The 16,137-nt window shown below is 41.6% G+C and overlaps 1 protein-coding gene across 5 annotated transcripts in view; it reads left to right on the top strand.

The window, feature by feature from the left end:
* Positions 1 to 16,137, top strand: part of Ttn (titin) — a 268,818-nt gene that overhangs the window by 121,579 nt on the left and 131,102 nt on the right. For 2 of the 5 annotated variants that reach the window (XM_032903539.1, XM_032903537.1), the window contains 25 exons: positions 72 to 155; positions 385 to 468; positions 1,160 to 1,240; positions 1,538 to 1,759; positions 2,444 to 2,518; positions 2,713 to 2,787; positions 3,011 to 3,103; positions 3,977 to 4,054; positions 4,237 to 4,358; positions 4,449 to 4,491; positions 4,683 to 4,766; positions 4,919 to 4,996; positions 5,468 to 5,551; positions 5,810 to 5,893; positions 6,098 to 6,181; positions 6,374 to 6,622; positions 8,137 to 8,211; positions 8,939 to 9,013; positions 9,720 to 9,830; positions 10,351 to 10,428; positions 11,394 to 11,462; positions 11,602 to 11,694; positions 11,853 to 12,152; positions 12,924 to 13,004; positions 13,753 to 13,830. The exons of 2 other annotated variants lie outside the window; for them this stretch is intronic. In XM_032903539.1, coding sequence (XP_032759430.1) covers positions 72 to 155; positions 385 to 468; positions 1,160 to 1,240; positions 1,538 to 1,759; positions 2,444 to 2,518; positions 2,713 to 2,787; positions 3,011 to 3,103; positions 3,977 to 4,054; positions 4,237 to 4,358; positions 4,449 to 4,491; positions 4,683 to 4,766; positions 4,919 to 4,996; positions 5,468 to 5,551; positions 5,810 to 5,893; positions 6,098 to 6,181; positions 6,374 to 6,622; positions 8,137 to 8,211; positions 8,939 to 9,013; positions 9,720 to 9,830; positions 10,351 to 10,428; positions 11,394 to 11,462; positions 11,602 to 11,694; positions 11,853 to 12,152; positions 12,924 to 13,004; positions 13,753 to 13,830 — 2,580 coding nt within the window. Of the gene's footprint in view, positions 1 to 71; positions 156 to 384; positions 469 to 1,159; positions 1,241 to 1,537; positions 1,760 to 2,443; positions 2,519 to 2,712; positions 2,788 to 3,010; positions 3,104 to 3,976; positions 4,071 to 4,126; positions 4,492 to 4,682; positions 4,767 to 4,918; positions 4,997 to 5,467; positions 5,552 to 5,809; positions 5,894 to 6,097; positions 6,182 to 6,373; positions 6,623 to 8,136; positions 8,212 to 8,938; positions 9,014 to 9,719; positions 9,831 to 10,350; positions 10,429 to 11,393; positions 11,463 to 11,601; positions 11,695 to 11,852; positions 12,153 to 12,923; positions 13,005 to 13,752; positions 13,831 to 16,137 lie in introns of all 5 variants that reach the window. One more of the 5 variants, XM_032903538.1, reaches the window with a different exon arrangement.

The raw sequence follows: 16,137 nt of genomic DNA, 5'->3' as shown, positions 1-16,137 counted from the left end.
GTTTGTTTGTTTGTTTGTGTGTATTCTACTCTAAATGTTATAGAATGTTAATTCTAAAATTGTCTTCCAAGTGACCGAAAAGCACATGAAAATTACCCAGGAGGAAAAGGTTCTTGTGGCTGTAACTAAAAAGGAGGCGCCTCCGAGAGCGAGAGGTACACCTGCCCTCCCATAAGTCAGCGTTGCCTTGTCTTGCTCTCGTTAGACTGAGGGGCACAGAGGGGAGGGGTGTCACTGTCTTCTTTTAAAATATCGTAGAATGTCTGAAGTTTGCTAAGGGCTGAATCTTTTATGTTTGTGTCACTCCTCTGTGGTTTGTATGTATTTTTTTTTTTGGTCTGAATGAAGAAAAACAATTCTTAAAAGTGAAATCTGTCTTTAAAGTGCCAGAGGAACCTAAGAAAGTTGTCCCTGAAGAAAAATTTCCCAAACTCAAACCTCGAAGAGAGGAGGAGCCACCGGCTAAAGGTATAATGACTCCTTCCAGGGATAGAAATAAGCTTTGAGGTCTTGAGATGAGTGGAGTAAAACTGGCATCGTTAGGGGAAGTGACGTAAATGCAGATGGACAGTGGGATGAGTAAAGCCGCCCCCCACCACTGCAAAACTAAATAATTCCGATTGTGGAAAGGACCTTTTTGTACCCCACACGCAAACATGCAGAGTTTACATTAAAATGTACTTGTCATCTAATATGTCTGTCTGTCCCATCTCAAACTCATCTGTCTTGATGTTTATTCTATGTGGTGACCTTTGGTGACAGTTTTGATTTCCTTAACTCCTCAATGTTCTGCACTGCCCCAGTGGATCGGGGGTGGGAGCATTGGGATAGGGTGCCAACATTGTCGGTGAAGTTCAAGTGCCGTCCTAAGGCCATTCTCAGCTTCACATCCATTGTTGCAGCTTGTCTCTCTTAACTCTCTCACAAATCCCACCTGATCATCCAGCCTCTCTGAAACACTAAGCAGCTTGGGGAAAAGTATTCTCTGGTGTATGGAATGATGTGGACTTTCAGGCCCATTGATTTTTCTCACGGTTTTAGTGGAAGTTTAAAGGAGCGTCATGCTTGGGTTTTCTCTTGGGTTGTTCTTGCCAACGTTCTCTTAACACAGTTATCTCCAGACGCTTGCCACTTACTTCTAACCATTGCTCTTTTAAAGTGACGGAAGTTAGAAAGAGAGCCGTTACAGAAGAAAAGGTGTCCATTGAAGTTCCAAAGAGAGAACCCCGCCCCACTAAAGGTACACTGCCCTTTGATTCGATCGCCTAAAGCATAAAGCCGCGTGTGTCTCCTTGTCTGCTGGTTGCCGGTTTAACCCCTCTACCCTCCTTGCTTACCCCTAACTGGAGTCAGGCACTTGAACACTCAACATCGCGACTAGTTGATGTGCATTTTGTGATGCTTTTACCATCAAAAGATAACCAAGGTCACCTCTAGCCAGTGTGGGAGACTGTCTTGAAGGAATGAAATCGAAGCACATTGTCACTAAACGTTTGGGCCTCGAATAAAATGCTGCCTGGTGTCAATACTCTTCCAGAAGTAACTGTAACAGAAGAGAAGAAATGGTCTTACACCCGAGAAGAAGAAACTGTTCTGGAACACCGGGAGGAGGAATACGAGGATTATGAGGACTATGAGGAGTATAAGGAGTATGAGGAATACGAGCCCACAGAAGAATATGACCAGTACGATGAATATGCAGAGCGTGAGCTGGAATACCACGAGGAGGCTAAAGAGCAGGAGGAATACGTCGTCCCAGGTATGGCGGCCCTGCAGACCACACTAAGCATGCTTAGAACCCACTACGGTAGGATGGCAGTCGAGGGGAAAGAGCTTTGTCAGTTCGTAAGTTCACTTCTGGAAGAGGAAAATAGCTCTATCAATCTGAAGGCTGCTGTTAGGTTGCCCTGCCCACAGGGCACCCAGCATCAGATATTTGACACGGACTGCTTTTCTAAGAAAGACAAAGCAGTCTTTCCCCTAACGAAGATGAGATGTGTGCCTGAGGAGCTCTGACTCTGGGCGCCTCCTGTGCTGTAAAATAGATAATGAGTTCGTGCAAATCAACTCCTACTAGAAATCTGAAACGAATCTATGTCCCCTCGCTGCTTAAGGGTTTTGCTTGTTTCTTTGAGAGGAGTCTGCATGGTTTCAGAAGCCCTTGGACCAATGTCCAAGATAGAAAACTTTGCATCGCATGTTGCCTATCTGAGATGAAATGAGGATTTGCGAGCACGCCTGTGGCCTAATTGAGGTGAATGGCCACAAGGAAAGCAGACATAGCTTGCTCAGCCAGGGCTCTTGGAACCTATTCTACTTACCTCTAACTCCTATTCTAGAGACTGTGGTTGTCCTGTGGACATAGAAGACCAATTATCTTAACGAGCATTTTTGACTTGTGCCTTCCAGTCTAACATTAAACACTTTGTATGTGCTTTTAAAGAACCCAAGAAGCCTATTCCACCGAAACCTGCCCAAGAACCAGTGCCTGCTAAACCCAAGGCCCCCCCACCAAAAGGTAGAGTGAGAACATTACCAGTTATAGAGTCTTTTGTTTTCTCTGTCTGTCCACTGTGGAGACGTGTTGAAGTGGATGTGTATAAGTTGTGCGTTTGAGACTGTTATGTTGTGTCGTATATTTCTTAGCCTTTTGTTCTCCCCCTTGAGAATCTAGTTCGGGTTGGTAAATCTCTTACTATTGGTCTTTTAAAGTGCCAAAGAAAGCCATCCCTGAAGAAAAAGCACCTCTGGTCATTCAAAAGAAACTCAAACCTCTACCACCCAAAGGTACACGATAGAGCAGTCACTGTTCCAAACAGTACCGTCACCTCTGTTCTGTCATTGTGTCGACCTTGACTCACGGCCATGTCCGCTGTTCTCTGTTGTTGCTGAATATGTTGTCTAGTTCCATTTCTTACATGGCAAGTCTTTGTGCCTTGTGGATATTTATTTAGTCTATGATATTTGTGAGATTCATTGTGATAATCTTCCATGATCAATATCTTTAAAGCTCCTGAAGAACCAAAGAAAGTTGTGGAAGAAAAAATACAAATTTCAATTACCAAACGTGAAAAGCAGCAGGTGACTGAACCAGTTGCCAAAGGTATAACCTCCTCTTCCCAGAATGGAGCCCTTTGCTGTCTCTCACAGTGCTTATCTCCAGCGCTAGCTCTAACATTACTTCAGAATATTCCTACAGCCTCGTGCACATGGGTTCTGCATTGCCCCGGCACAACAATATTGCCAGACAGAATATTTTTGTTTGAATGCAGTGACCGTTTAGCATATTCCTAAGATAGTTAAATTAATATAAAGAAAAAAAAACACTGAAAAGTCAAAACTATTCCAAAGTCATTTTGAAGATTTTTTTTTAAAAAAAAGCTAATTGAGCACCCAGGTTTTCTTCTTTTATCTTAGGCAACTTCCTTGCAATCTTTGGACTTTTTGCAAATTTGGACTTTTTAGGATATCTCTGTAAGCAGAACTATATTAAAAAAAAAAAAAAAAAAAAAACATGGCTGGGGAGATGGCTCAGTGGTTAAGAGCACTGACTGCTCTTCCAGAGGTCCTGAGTTCAATTCCCAGCAACCACATAGTGGCTCACAACCATCTGTAATGGGATCTGATGCCCTCTTCTGGTGTGTCTGAAAACAGCTATAGTGCACTTATACATAACAAATAAATAAATCTTTAAAAACAAAACAAAACAAAAAACCCCACACCATTTCCAATTTGTCCCTGTTATTGCAAACTTGCTTGAGTACATCAAACTTGTTCGAGCACCTCTAAGGGTTAATTTCCCTGTGAGATTCAGAGTCCTTCCCATGGAAAAACAGAAGGGATTTGACACAGAAAGCTACACGTTTTATTAGAGACTGCTACAAAATTATTCTGTCTATTTAAAGTACAAGAAGGTTAGAGATGGTTAGATGGCCTGTTTCTGACTCTAAAACTCCTTTAAACTTAATGTTTCAAGTGCCCATGAAGCCCAAGAGAGTTGTCCCAGAGGCAAAAATACCCGCCCCTACAAAGGAAGTGGCAGCGCCTGTCAGAGGTACTTCCCTTTGCTTGTGTTCCTCCTCCCCCTCTTTGCCTCTTGAATTCATGCTCAGTTCTGTGTCTAAAGTTATTCTGTGGTTAACGGAAAGCCTATCTTTTGTTACACTGTGCTCTTAAAATGTCTCAACTTTATTGAGGAATTGCAAAGTAGCCAACTTAAAGATGGTATCTTTAAAGTGCCAGGGGTGCCTAAAAAACGAGAACCAGAAGAAGTCGTCATCTTCAAAGAAGAGGTAGAAGCCCACGAAGAAGAATACATCGTAGAGGAAGAAGAGGAGTACGTCCACGAAGAGGAGTACGTCCATGAAGAAGAATACGTCCATGAAGAGGAATATATCCATGAGGAGGAATACATCCATGAGGAGGAGGAGTACCTCCATGAAGAGGAGGTCATAGCTGAGGAAGAGGTGGTGCCAGCGGCCCCAGTCAAAGGTAGATGAAAACGCCTACCAATGGAAAGGAAGCAGCAGCTCACACAGTTGGGTGGTCTGACTGGGTCAGATTCTGGGAGTTCTTGGCACTGACCCCTAAGACCCTTTCAGATGCTAAAGCATGTGATACTCTGTGCTTTTCACATTTATATCTTCCTACAATGTTTTCAAATCTTATTGCTATCTTTGAAGTGCCCGTGGTACCCAAGAAACCTGTTCCGGAAGAGAAAAAACCCATTCCTGTTCCCAAAAAGAAGGAAGCACCCCCGGCCAAAGGTATAAACCCCTCCCACGACGCACGCATAGGAGACTCCATCTGTCTTCTTGCCTTTCTTCCGGCTACAGCCACCTGTGTGTTGCCGTGTGCTTTATTTATGTGGGCGTTGGTCCTCGCGATCAGAACCTAACTGTACACACTGTCTTTAAAGTGCCTGAGATTCCCAAGAAGCCTGAGGAAAAAGTTTCTGTGCCTATTCCTAAAAAGGAGAAGGCTCCGCCCGCCAAAGGTACGGCTCTTACTGAAGCCATTTCCCCGTGCCATGTAACTTCCCGAGCCTCAGTCGTCCCTGCCCTGTGGTGATGTTAATAACGTTAAAACCAGAGCAAAAGCCACCCAGCTGGTCACAGAAGCCAGTTGCCCTGTGCCCATCTCCAAATGTGGCCATTGACGCATGCGTCTGTTTAACACCTGTGCCTTCTTCAGTGGCGAATTCTTAGCGAAAAAATAGATTCACACCATCGAAATGGCCAAAACCTATTACCAAGCCTTGTGTGCTGTTCGTGTCTCTGTCCCATGTTATTTGGTGGTTTTTATTGGAACTCCCCTGCATGTCTAGCAACTTGTTTTGTGGCTGTTATTAGCTTCTGTCTTACAGTGAACTTATTGACACATCTGCGATAATCCAGTTGTCCCTAAGTCACTAGACTCCTTTGTGCTTAGGAAAACGTGACAGTGACCTTATTTATTATCTTTTAAGTCCCAGAAGTGCCCAAGAAGCCTGTACCAGAGGAGAAGGCACCAGTACCTGTTCCCAAAAAGGTGGAACCACCACCAGCCAAAGGTATACAAACGTGGTTGGGGCACATGATTGAGTTTCAGATTTATATGAGAATAAAATGTTTAATTGGTTCAATAATATGTTCTTTAGGTCTACCTCTTTAATATCATCTCTTTACAAAAGCATTTCTATGTTTAACATGAAATGCTGCTTTGGGGTTTCTTCACTATGATTGTATCGCCTCATCATAATTTTCCAGACTGTGCTTGGACTCAATGATTTTGTGTTACATAAAATTTTCCCTAAATCGTTTCTTTAAAGTGCCAGAAGTACCCAAGAAACCCGTGCCTGAGAAGAAGGTGCCGGCGCCTACTCCCAAGAAAGTAGAGGCCCCACCAGCAAAAGGTATGTTATTTCATCATTTATACACGGGTAGGGGGTGGATCTCACATTAATGTTCACTTGTAAGAAAATGTCCCTGTACTAACTACGAGCTTGTAAAAGTGTCCCGCTAAAACTGTCTTCCCTGTCGTGTGATCCTTTATCACATCTATGGCTATAAAACACTGTGGAAGGACACATGCTTAAAGACACATGGTATCTTTAAAGTGCCAGAGGTACCCAAGAAACCCGTCCCAGAAGAAAAGAAACCAACGCCTCTTCTGAAAAAAATGGAAGCCCCACCCCCGAAAGGTACATTAATCTCGGGCAGAACCAGGGCACAAAGGGAGCATAATGAGAGCTGTCCAGCCACACTAACCTCGATTGCTTGACAATGTCAGTGATGATTGCAGTCAAAGAATGTTTGCTTTATGTGTTGCCCTGGAATCGTCCATATTTTACACAAACATACAATTTGTATAAACTTAATAAATATCTTTAAAGCACCAAAGAAACGGGAAGTAGTCCCAGTTCCTGTGGCTCTGCCTCGGGAAGAAGAAGAAGAAGAAGAAGCTCCATTCGAGGAAGTCACTGTTCCTGAAGAGGAAATTCTACCTGAGGAAGAAGTTCCACCTGAGGAGGAGGAAGTTCCACCTGAAGAGGAGGAAGTTCCACCTGAGGAAGAGGAAGTTCTTCCAGAGGAAGAAGAAGTTCTTCCAGAAATTAAGCCTAAGGTGCCAAAACCTGCACCAGGTACAGCAGCTCTTGGAATCAAGACCCTTTCTATGTTGGTGTCTGCCTTCCCATCTTTTTCTTTGTCTCTTACTTTATATAATAGTCTACGATGTTGTCTTCAGAGCCTTGTGTTATCAAAGGCTCATCTTCATCTTACCCTCTGTGCCTGCTTTATATGTCTGTCCACTGTAAATTATCTGCACGTCTTCAAATTCTTTTTGATGTTTGATTTTTTTTTTGTGGTCCTGTCCTTGGATGTATTTTGTTATAGGTGTGATATTGTGTGTGGTTCTTAATGTCTTTAAATGAAATGTTTTTTAAGTGCCAAAGAAAACTGTGCCCGAGAAGAAAGTCCCCGTTCCTGTTGCTAAAAAAGTGGAGCCTCCACCACCTCCCAAAGGTATACCCCAGAGTGAACGCACAGCCCTCGCCATCGAGAGCTTTATCAGATGGGTCCCTTATAAAAGGGACAGTAACGTTTGTCTAGTTTACTCCTAAAGCTGGTGAGGATACGAATAGCCACTATTTTCTATTAGTGCTGCTCACACAGCATTATCTTACATGAAAGGTTAAAGGCAGAATGACCATAAAGCTACTACAAAATGTCCACTCCACTTGATGTAATTTTATTCAAACCATGTAATGCCTCATATAGATTCTCTGACCATCAAAATTATCTATAAGAAAGAATTTTTACCTAAAAATAGATAAGTTCATGTTTTTTAATTGTTTTATTTATTTACATTCCAAATGTTGCCCCCTCCATAAGTTCATGTTTTAAATTTCATCCTTCATACTTGCAGTTGTAATAAGTGCCTTTGGGACACTAGCCTGAAAAGAAAAGAAAGAAAACCAATGTATTTCTCAAAACACTGATTAATAGTTTATGTCAAAGCACTGACTATATTAAAACATTGAGTAATAGTTTATACCTTTCAGAACACAAAAGTAAATGGAAACACAACACGCTTTGATTGGACCTTGACTTTGAACTTTGCTGTTCTACTCCAGTCCTTTAGCCAATCTGAGCCTTAGTTAGCTCCTTCATAAAATAGGGATACTAATAAATGTCTAATATTACTATAAGATAAAATAAGACAAGAAATATTATCACATCATTGAACGAAGAAAATTAGTATTTAACATCATAGATCAGGCCATGGGACAGTACCTAGGAAGTATATTTGTACCTTAAAGTACAATAATGTTCCCCCCAAAAAAGCAGTGACAGCGATATTAAATCAGTATAATGTTTTCTGCCAGGCTGTATAGTCACTTGATAGTTTTAGATAGGTATTAGCTAGGTTCTTAGCAAAATTTAAGTCAATGAAATGATAGCATCTGGCCTCAGATAACCAGCAATTTGCTGATGCCTCTCCCTGAAAATTCCAGTCATCCTGTTGGGCTGCCACCCACATTCCCTCCCTGTTCTGAGTGAATGTTGCATGATAGTTTTCCTGTGTGGACAGACTTCTTGCTTTTCTTTCTTGCTCTTCAAAATACATTCTTATCATGAAATGATGTCTTTAAAGTGCCGGAGATCAAGAAGAAAGTGCCAGAGAAGAAAGTAGTTGTTCCCAAGAAAGAGGAGGCTCCTCCCACCAAAGGTACAGCACCTCCAATGTTCTTGCATTCCCAAGCACACGGGACATCTCCTTCCTTCGCCCACTAAGTCAAAATGCCCTATTCAGTGTTTGTGAGCATAGCTTCTCTTACTGTTGTGCACGGTGTCCTTGTGTTTGTGAGACTGAAATTTCAAAATCTCTTTAAAGTTCCTGTGGTGCCTAAGAAACCCGAACCAGAAAAGAAGGTGCCTGCCCCTGCCCTTAAGAAATCGGTGGTTCCTCCTGCCAAAGGTACATGCTCATTGGCTGCACCGTGGTTGACCCGAAGGGTCATCCACACGGGATGTTCGGCATACGTGCTGGCATTCTCTGGTCTGCCACTGACCTTTGTCACCGTGCTTCTTGTACCTGTGCTGCTGTTTTGTTCGTTCCCCTCTTTGTGTGAGTGTTGAGGGGTTTTTTTTGCCTTGTTTTTCTTCTGTATGTTATTCTTGAAAATTAAAATGACAGCTACTATCCATCTTTAAAGAGCAGAAGTGACCACGTACTTGTCACTCTTCCTAAAAAAGAAGAGAGTCCAGCTGCAAGATAACCTCACGATGGACCCGCAAGCCCCTTCACTTGCTCTTCAACTAACTGTGACCATGTGTCTTCCCCTTCTCTGTGCTGTGCTGTTTGCTCTCTTGGGTTGAAAATGTGAAGTTTGGTCTTTAAGTATTCTTCTTCAGCAATGAGTTTCAAGTGCCTAAAACAATCAATGTCTTTTAAGTTCCTGAGGTACCTAAGAGGGTGGAAGAAAAACGGATCATCCCCCCTAAAGAAGAGGAAGCTCCACCAGCCGAAGGTAGATAACTTCCTAAGGAAACAGGAGCTCTCAGCATTCTTGTCTTATTGTTGTCTCATACATAAGGGAGATAACGTACATTTCACCCTAGAAATAAATAGACCAGCTCTGACAGAAAGTAGTGCTTGCCTAGGAGGAGCTGGGCCGGCCAGTTCCTTCTTCTTGCACACTTAGCCTGTTTGTTGATGGCTTGTTTCAATGGAAAAGGACCCACTAACGTCTTTATTCTTCTCTCCTTCTCTAAGTCTGTGAAGTCAGCGTTTTGTCTTTTGTATGTGAATACTGAGGAGAATTTCCTCACCCAATGCCTTCAGGAGCCATGATGGCTGCCTCAGAATAAGCACAGATACACTCAAGCAACTGGTGCAGAAAACCGGACTTCTAAATTATTTAGGAACAGGATAATTGCTTGTTACAATAATTAGAATAATTTAATTAGGATAATTGCTTTTAAAAAATCTTCCCACCTTCCCCCCCCAAATATTAATAATTCCAACTAAATCCTCTGGGGCCCCTTCCAGTTTCAACATTGGAAAGAGCCTAACGTATTCTAAAGACTGGGCATATTTTTTTCCTCAGGTTAGTGAGTGAGTGTTCATGAGCTCTTAAGAGGCCGAGTGTTTTTTCAAGATGGTGTCATTTCATTCTAACATATCTAACATTCAAAGGACTTAAAAAAATAATTTGCAAAATAATCTGTTTCAAGTCTATGAGGAAGCTGAAGAGCCTACCCCAGAGGAGATTCCAGAAGAGCCTCCTAGCATAGAGGAAGAAGAGGTGGTGGAGGAAGAGGAGGAGGAGGTGCCCCCGCCTAGAGGTACAGCCACTTTGATGAGTTCAGCATTCCAAAGCCTTGGTGCTGCCCAACCCTACTCATTAGCCGTATGCTTTCCTGGAAGCACAGCCGCGAGGCCTGGAGGGTGCACACTCGTAATGACTGGAGCTTTGTGGGCCTTTCCTTTCCCCTAACATTTCCTCCTTCCCCGCAACCTGACCATAAATGAGGAGATGTTGTTTCTCTTACTACACTTTTTGCAATCCTAGTTTGCAATCCTCAGTGTGGCTGGCTTTCAGTTCAAATGCTGGAGAACCATGTATCTGTGTGGTGAAAGCATTCATTTTCAAGACTAATTCTTAAACCGTTTATCCCCGGAGACGGAAACCGTGGCAGAGTTGCTATCCTCTGAGCTGGGGTGGTCATTATGATCAGTTAGGTTGCTAACATCTTCCTAAATGAATCGGTGTTTTGTGTTGCTCTGTTTTCATTTGGATGACGGGGTGTCGTTCTGTTTAATACGTGTGGCTTTTTCCAACATGTCCGTAAAATATCTTTTAAGCACCCGAAGTAGTGAAGAAAGCTGTGCCTGCAGCACCTGCTCCTGTCCCCAAGAAAGCCGAGGCGCCCCCCACAAAAGGTATAGCAACCCCTGACAATTCTTTAGCCCCACAGTGATGTTGTTTTCTAAAAAAAAAAAAAAAGTGCTGTCTTCTTTCATTCTACCTTAAAATACCTGTCACCTCAAACTGACAATTACAACTGAAAATGTCCTGCATTCCCTTTCCTTCGATGTCCCACGGTTTCCGTGGGGGAAATAATGGGTCCACATGTGCACCTGGTTTCAATTATTTTAGACGTCTCTTAATTTAAATAGCTGGAAAGTTTGGTGCCCCATCATGATCTCTCTGTAATTAAGAACATAACAAATAATCCTTTCTATCCTCATGCTATTCTCAGACTTCATTCCACTGTATAACTAAATTTTCATTGTGTGTTATAACTGTTTTCACTATATGTACTATTTTATACAGGAAAAAAAATTGTTCTGATTGTTAGATAACTTTAAAGCTCCGTAGTTAACCTGGAAATTCAAGATTATAAAACGTCCCTTCTTAGCTGATTCTTGGCTCAGTTAATGTCCCAGACTGCATCTTCATCAACTGTGGTCCGCTGTCCCTATCACAGCAGACTCCTTGCACATAACATCATGCCCAACAGTCCCTGAGGCCTAGGTCAAGGTCTAGATACTCTAGGGTGATAATTGGGTCAAAAAATTCATCAAATTAAAAGTAGTAAAATTAGGCCCAGTTTTGGTAACATCTGCTGTTTTAAAAAATAGCAAAGCTTCTTTGTGAGCACAGGTTGGCTTCTAGGGATACAGACAGCACAAATGAGTGCTTGGAAAAGAATCCCCATCGCCTGTAAAAGAGCTGTCCAACAGCACAGGTTAACTCCCTAGATGCACTGATGAAGCCACTCGTCTCTGAGTTTTGTGTGTGTGTGTGTGTGTGTGTGTGTGTGTGTGTGTGTGTGTGTGTGTGTGTGTGTGTGTGCGTATCATTGAGCACTGTCGTCTGACTGAGGCACCTAATGTCTTTAAAGTGCCCAAGAAAATTCCTGAGGAAAAGGTTCCTGTTCCAGTCCAGAAAAAAGAGGCTCCACCAGCCAGAGGTACACTTTCTCTTTTAAACCCAAAGTCCTTCAACCGCTCTTCATTAAGCTATGTTTTATGTCTGTGTGTCTTATTTTTGGTGTGCGATGTCCAGGCTTACTCTTGGTGGTTGTAAATATTAAAAATATGTCTTTAAAGTGCCCGAAGTACCAGCGAAAGTTCCAGAAAAGAAGAAAATCCCCGAAAAGAAAGTCCCTGTACCCAAAAAGGAAGCTGTGCCCCCTGCTAAAGGTATTTTCTGGAAAGTTCTTTGATCTTCATGTCCTTTCACAGGAGCCTTCTTTTACTCGCTTTTCTTACATTTTGAGTTGACATCTGTTTTCTGTTTCGTCTTATTGTTTAAAAAAAAAAAAAAAAAGGCAAATCTCTTAAAGTAGATGCTCTTCCAGGGAAAGCTGTTTTTGAGGAAAAAATATCAGTTGCCTATCAGCAAGAAGAACGAGTCCAAGAAAGAATAGAGCTAGAGCTCGTGGAAGCACAAGTGGAGGAGGCCTTCGAAGAAGAGCAGTTCCACGAGGTACAGGAGTACTTTGAGGAAGAGGAGTTCCACGAGGTGGAGGAATTCATCCGGGTGGAAGAGCGCAGGTTCCAAGAAGAGCACAAAGTGGAAGAAGTCCACAGGGTCATTGAGTTTCTAGAGGCTGAAGAAGTGGAGGTCCACGAAAAACCCAAAATTCCACCTAAAAAAGGTATAGGAGATCCTGCAGACACTGTCGTTGGTTTTATCTTGCGCTTACCAACTTTGTTTTCAAAGTCCCTTGCAGCCCCCTTCAAGCCATTAGCCCCGTGAACTACTTTAAGCATCAGTTTAGATTGTGAGGAAGTGATGAGGTATAGAGGGTAACCACACAGAGTCATCCATTTTTACAGGCATGAGAATTAAGCATCACACTGACTTAGCTCCATGCTCCCTTCATCGCTGTATGATTGGTTATGTGGGTTCATTTTTATAGTCTAGCAGGAGTTACGTGATTCTCACAGGGACCGGCATAACAGGTGTCATTCACTCACTGACACACTTCTCAGCTGACTGAGAAATTTATGGCCTCAGCAGAGTAACCGTTCACACCCGAGTCACCTGTGCGGTAACTACTATTTACCTACTGAAGGCAGTGGCCATTTTGTGGTTCTCTTCATCAGAGAAAGAACGGAAGTAAATGAAGCACTGACCATGATACCCAAATTCTGGTAAATTCTAAGGGCAAGACATAATCTTGCACATGCATAGTCTGCAGGACTACCAGATCATGCCCAAATCATGCCTAATATAATGGAATATGTATGTTTTATGTAGTAATGTATTGTATAAATGACAAAATCACAGCCCTCTTGAAGCAGGCATAATATAAATGTAAAAGACTTAAGCTGTTTTATGAGACCCTGTTGTACAGTTTAAATATAAGTAGTGCTTCATAGTATTTTATGAGTCTATTCTAAACCAAACACTAATATCTTTAAAGGACCTGAGGTATCTGAGAAAGTCATCCCTCCAAAAAAGCCACCCACTAAGGTCATTCCTCGAAAAGAGCCACCAGCTAAAGGTACTTTATGCCAAAACTGAATTCTTGGAACTGTCTTCAGTCGCTCCTTCCTTGCTTGACAACTTTGTGTTTGACTTGGTGTTTTTGTTCTCTGTTTTGTGTTAGGGGAATGTCAAAATAATTAATATCTTGAAACGACCAAAAGCCCACAAGCAGTCTACGAACATGATGTCACTGTTGTGTTTATCCCAAAACAACCAAACCCAAAAACCTACTGACCTATGACCGTGGGCATCCTCTGGTATATTTGATTATCTGTTCCTTCTTGATAGACTTCTATTTCCCTATTCATCATTGATAGACCTCTGTTTCCCTAATTATTATTGATGTATTAAACTGTTGGTTGTAAATACATCATAAATATGTGGTAGTGCCCCTCCCTTATTCATTTCCATCATCCTCATTAAGACATAATTTGAGACTAAGAATGAGTATATAGTAAAGCTATCACTGAAGAAAACGGTGTCATTATACTGCCAGAGCTAGCAGAACGGGCACCACGTGACAATATGCTGTCGGTCGTCTATGTCAAGTTTGGTTGATGTAACTTGAGTGCTCCACGGACTTTCACGGTCGTGTTTGTTGTCAAAAGCCAACTGTGTAAAGTGCCGTCTCGTGTACATGAAGCCACGTCTCTGTTTTGCAATGTGACTCTGCTCTGCTCCCATCGCGACTCTCTTACGTTTAGCCTGCTAACATCTTTCTGAGTGTTTCGAAGTAAAGGAAATTATCCCTGCTGTCTTTAAAGTACCTGAGGTGACCAAGAAAATAGTGGTTGAAGAAAAAGTCCGTGTTCCTGAAGAACCGAAGGTGCCAGCACCTAAAGGTACCTGCCTCTGCTGATTCCTCAGTGCCAGTAAATCCCTGTAAACCACTTTCCATGAAGGAGAGAAAGAGCGAGCACTCTTTCCACAGGACCAGGAGGAGTGGAAAATGTCCTTAAGTCCAAAGATTTTTCTCATTTTGGCCATCTTATTAGGCAGTAGTGAGCACTGGTTCCTCAGCTTTTTTCCCCTATGGAGTTGACATTGGAATCGCTACCTTATAGCACTAGAAATAAGTCCTAAATAACAACAGAAAGCGCTACTGTCCCCCAAGAACGAGTTGTCTCTAATAAGAATCATGGACAGTTGAGAGACATAGAGTGTACTGGCTTAACATTTTGGACATTCTATTTAATAGATCTCCCCCCACCCCGGCTTTACTCTTGATGTTTTATACCTAATTATGACATTCTTGAAAATAAGACAAATAAATATCTTTAAAGCACCAGAAGTACCTAAGAAAATCACTCCAGAAGAAAAGGTCCGTGAAGCTGTTCCTAAAAAGCCCGAGGCCCCACCGCCTAAAGGTACACACTGATGCTAACTCCAGTGCGAAGTGACTCTGGCTGTGCTCACTGTGTGGCGTGAATGAGTGTCCCCTCAAATCTCTGTGGTTTAAAAGTTTGTATTCTTAATTTCCTTTATATGTCATTAATAGTAATTAGTATACTAATATCTTTAAAGTTCCTGAGGTGCCTAAGAAAATTATTCAAGAAGAAAAATTACCGGTTGTTCTTCCTGAAGACACAGAGATATACAGTGAGTTCAGAGAAGCTGACGGCGCTCCTTTGTTTTGTCTGTGTTCTGAATCTTCTGTGTCTGTCAACTTAGTGTTAAAATGCAAATATACTAATATCTTTATAAAATCCATGCATGCTAAAAATGTTGGCTAAAATTAAGACATCTGAACATCCATCACCCTTAGAGAAGTTACTCTTCTTCGTCAATGTAAAAACTAAGTTGTCCTGTACCTTTAACATTATCAAATTTTGGAAAAGTCCCATGTCCTATTATCTGTTCTATACCCAAACATCTCTTCACTTTGAGGCAATTTACATTTCTCAGACCATGAAGTAATTTACCTTAACTCCATACTGATAGTGTAGTTAGAGTATTCAAAACTCAGGATGACCCAGTGTTACCATAAGTAAATATACGTGCATTTTTACTCTTCATAGCAATAATTAAGGTTTGGATAGTGCTGCTCAGATGATCATAAATTTATATAAATTTAAAAGACCAGTTGAGCCCTAAGAAAAGTAGCATGCCTTTTATTTTCTTTTTTCGAAAATTCTAAAATAATTTAAACAGTAAGATAACCTTAATAGTGAAATGTTCTGAGTAGACTGGCTATTCTAAATGGTAAAGATGCTAATACTCAATATAATCTTCCACTTTTTATTCAATCTAGAAAGCTCCCAATTAAAACTGATTTTGTAGTAGTTTGGGATTAATGTACACAACTGCCTCCTCCTGCCTGTTCTATCCTAAAGACTGGTCATTGTTACCAGACAAAGTCCTTTGTAAAGGCTGGAGGAATCATTCATTCTCCTCATATGCTTTTCTCCCATTTATTTCCTCACTATAATTCCCGGTCAAGCATTCTACCACTGAGCTGTAACCCCTTCTCCTTTCTTTTTGGCTTCTAATCTCTAAATTGATTCCACATGTATATCACGCTATGAAGTCACAAAATCAAATTTTGATTTTTAAAATGTATAAAAGCATTTGCCTAGAAATTCAGAGGACCACATGACTCTGACAGGTCAAATACAGAAAGTGTGCTTTCCATATTCAACTCAACATCATCCCTATTCTTAATACATGCATGAAATTAAACATAACACCAATACGACTTTATCAATGGCTTCCCTAAGGTATAACGAAAAAAAGAAATTACATGGGGTCCTGTCTGGTAAATTCCTCAATTTTGTTACCACAATCCTGAAGCAATTCTGAGCATCCTTCATGCTAAGACTGGAAATGAAACTCGTTACTGCTCCGTTCATGTTTGTCACTAATGTGTGAGTGTTTCACCACTGTGAACTTGGGTGATGGACGTGTACGATGTGTCATATAAGTCTTAGTACCGTCCTCCGCCTATCTTGAAACACTTGTAGTTACATTATGCACTAATATCTTTAAAGTTTATGAAGCATCTGAAGAGACAGTCATAGAAGAAGAGCATGTGACTCACCCTCAGAAGGCAAGACTCAAAGTGGCGAAAGGTATCTAGCACCATCGACTCAATCTGAATGAAATTGACTTGGGAGCTCTCTTTAGAAACAACATTTTTCTTTACTGTGTCT

This window comes from Rattus rattus, chromosome 5, assembly GCF_011064425.1.
Source record: "Rattus rattus isolate New Zealand chromosome 5, Rrattus_CSIRO_v1, whole genome shotgun sequence".
Classification (NCBI taxonomy): domain Eukaryota; kingdom Metazoa; phylum Chordata; class Mammalia; order Rodentia; family Muridae; genus Rattus; species Rattus rattus.
The sequence above is the reverse complement of the archived record's forward strand: the minus strand, read 5'-3'. Positions and strand labels throughout refer to the sequence as shown.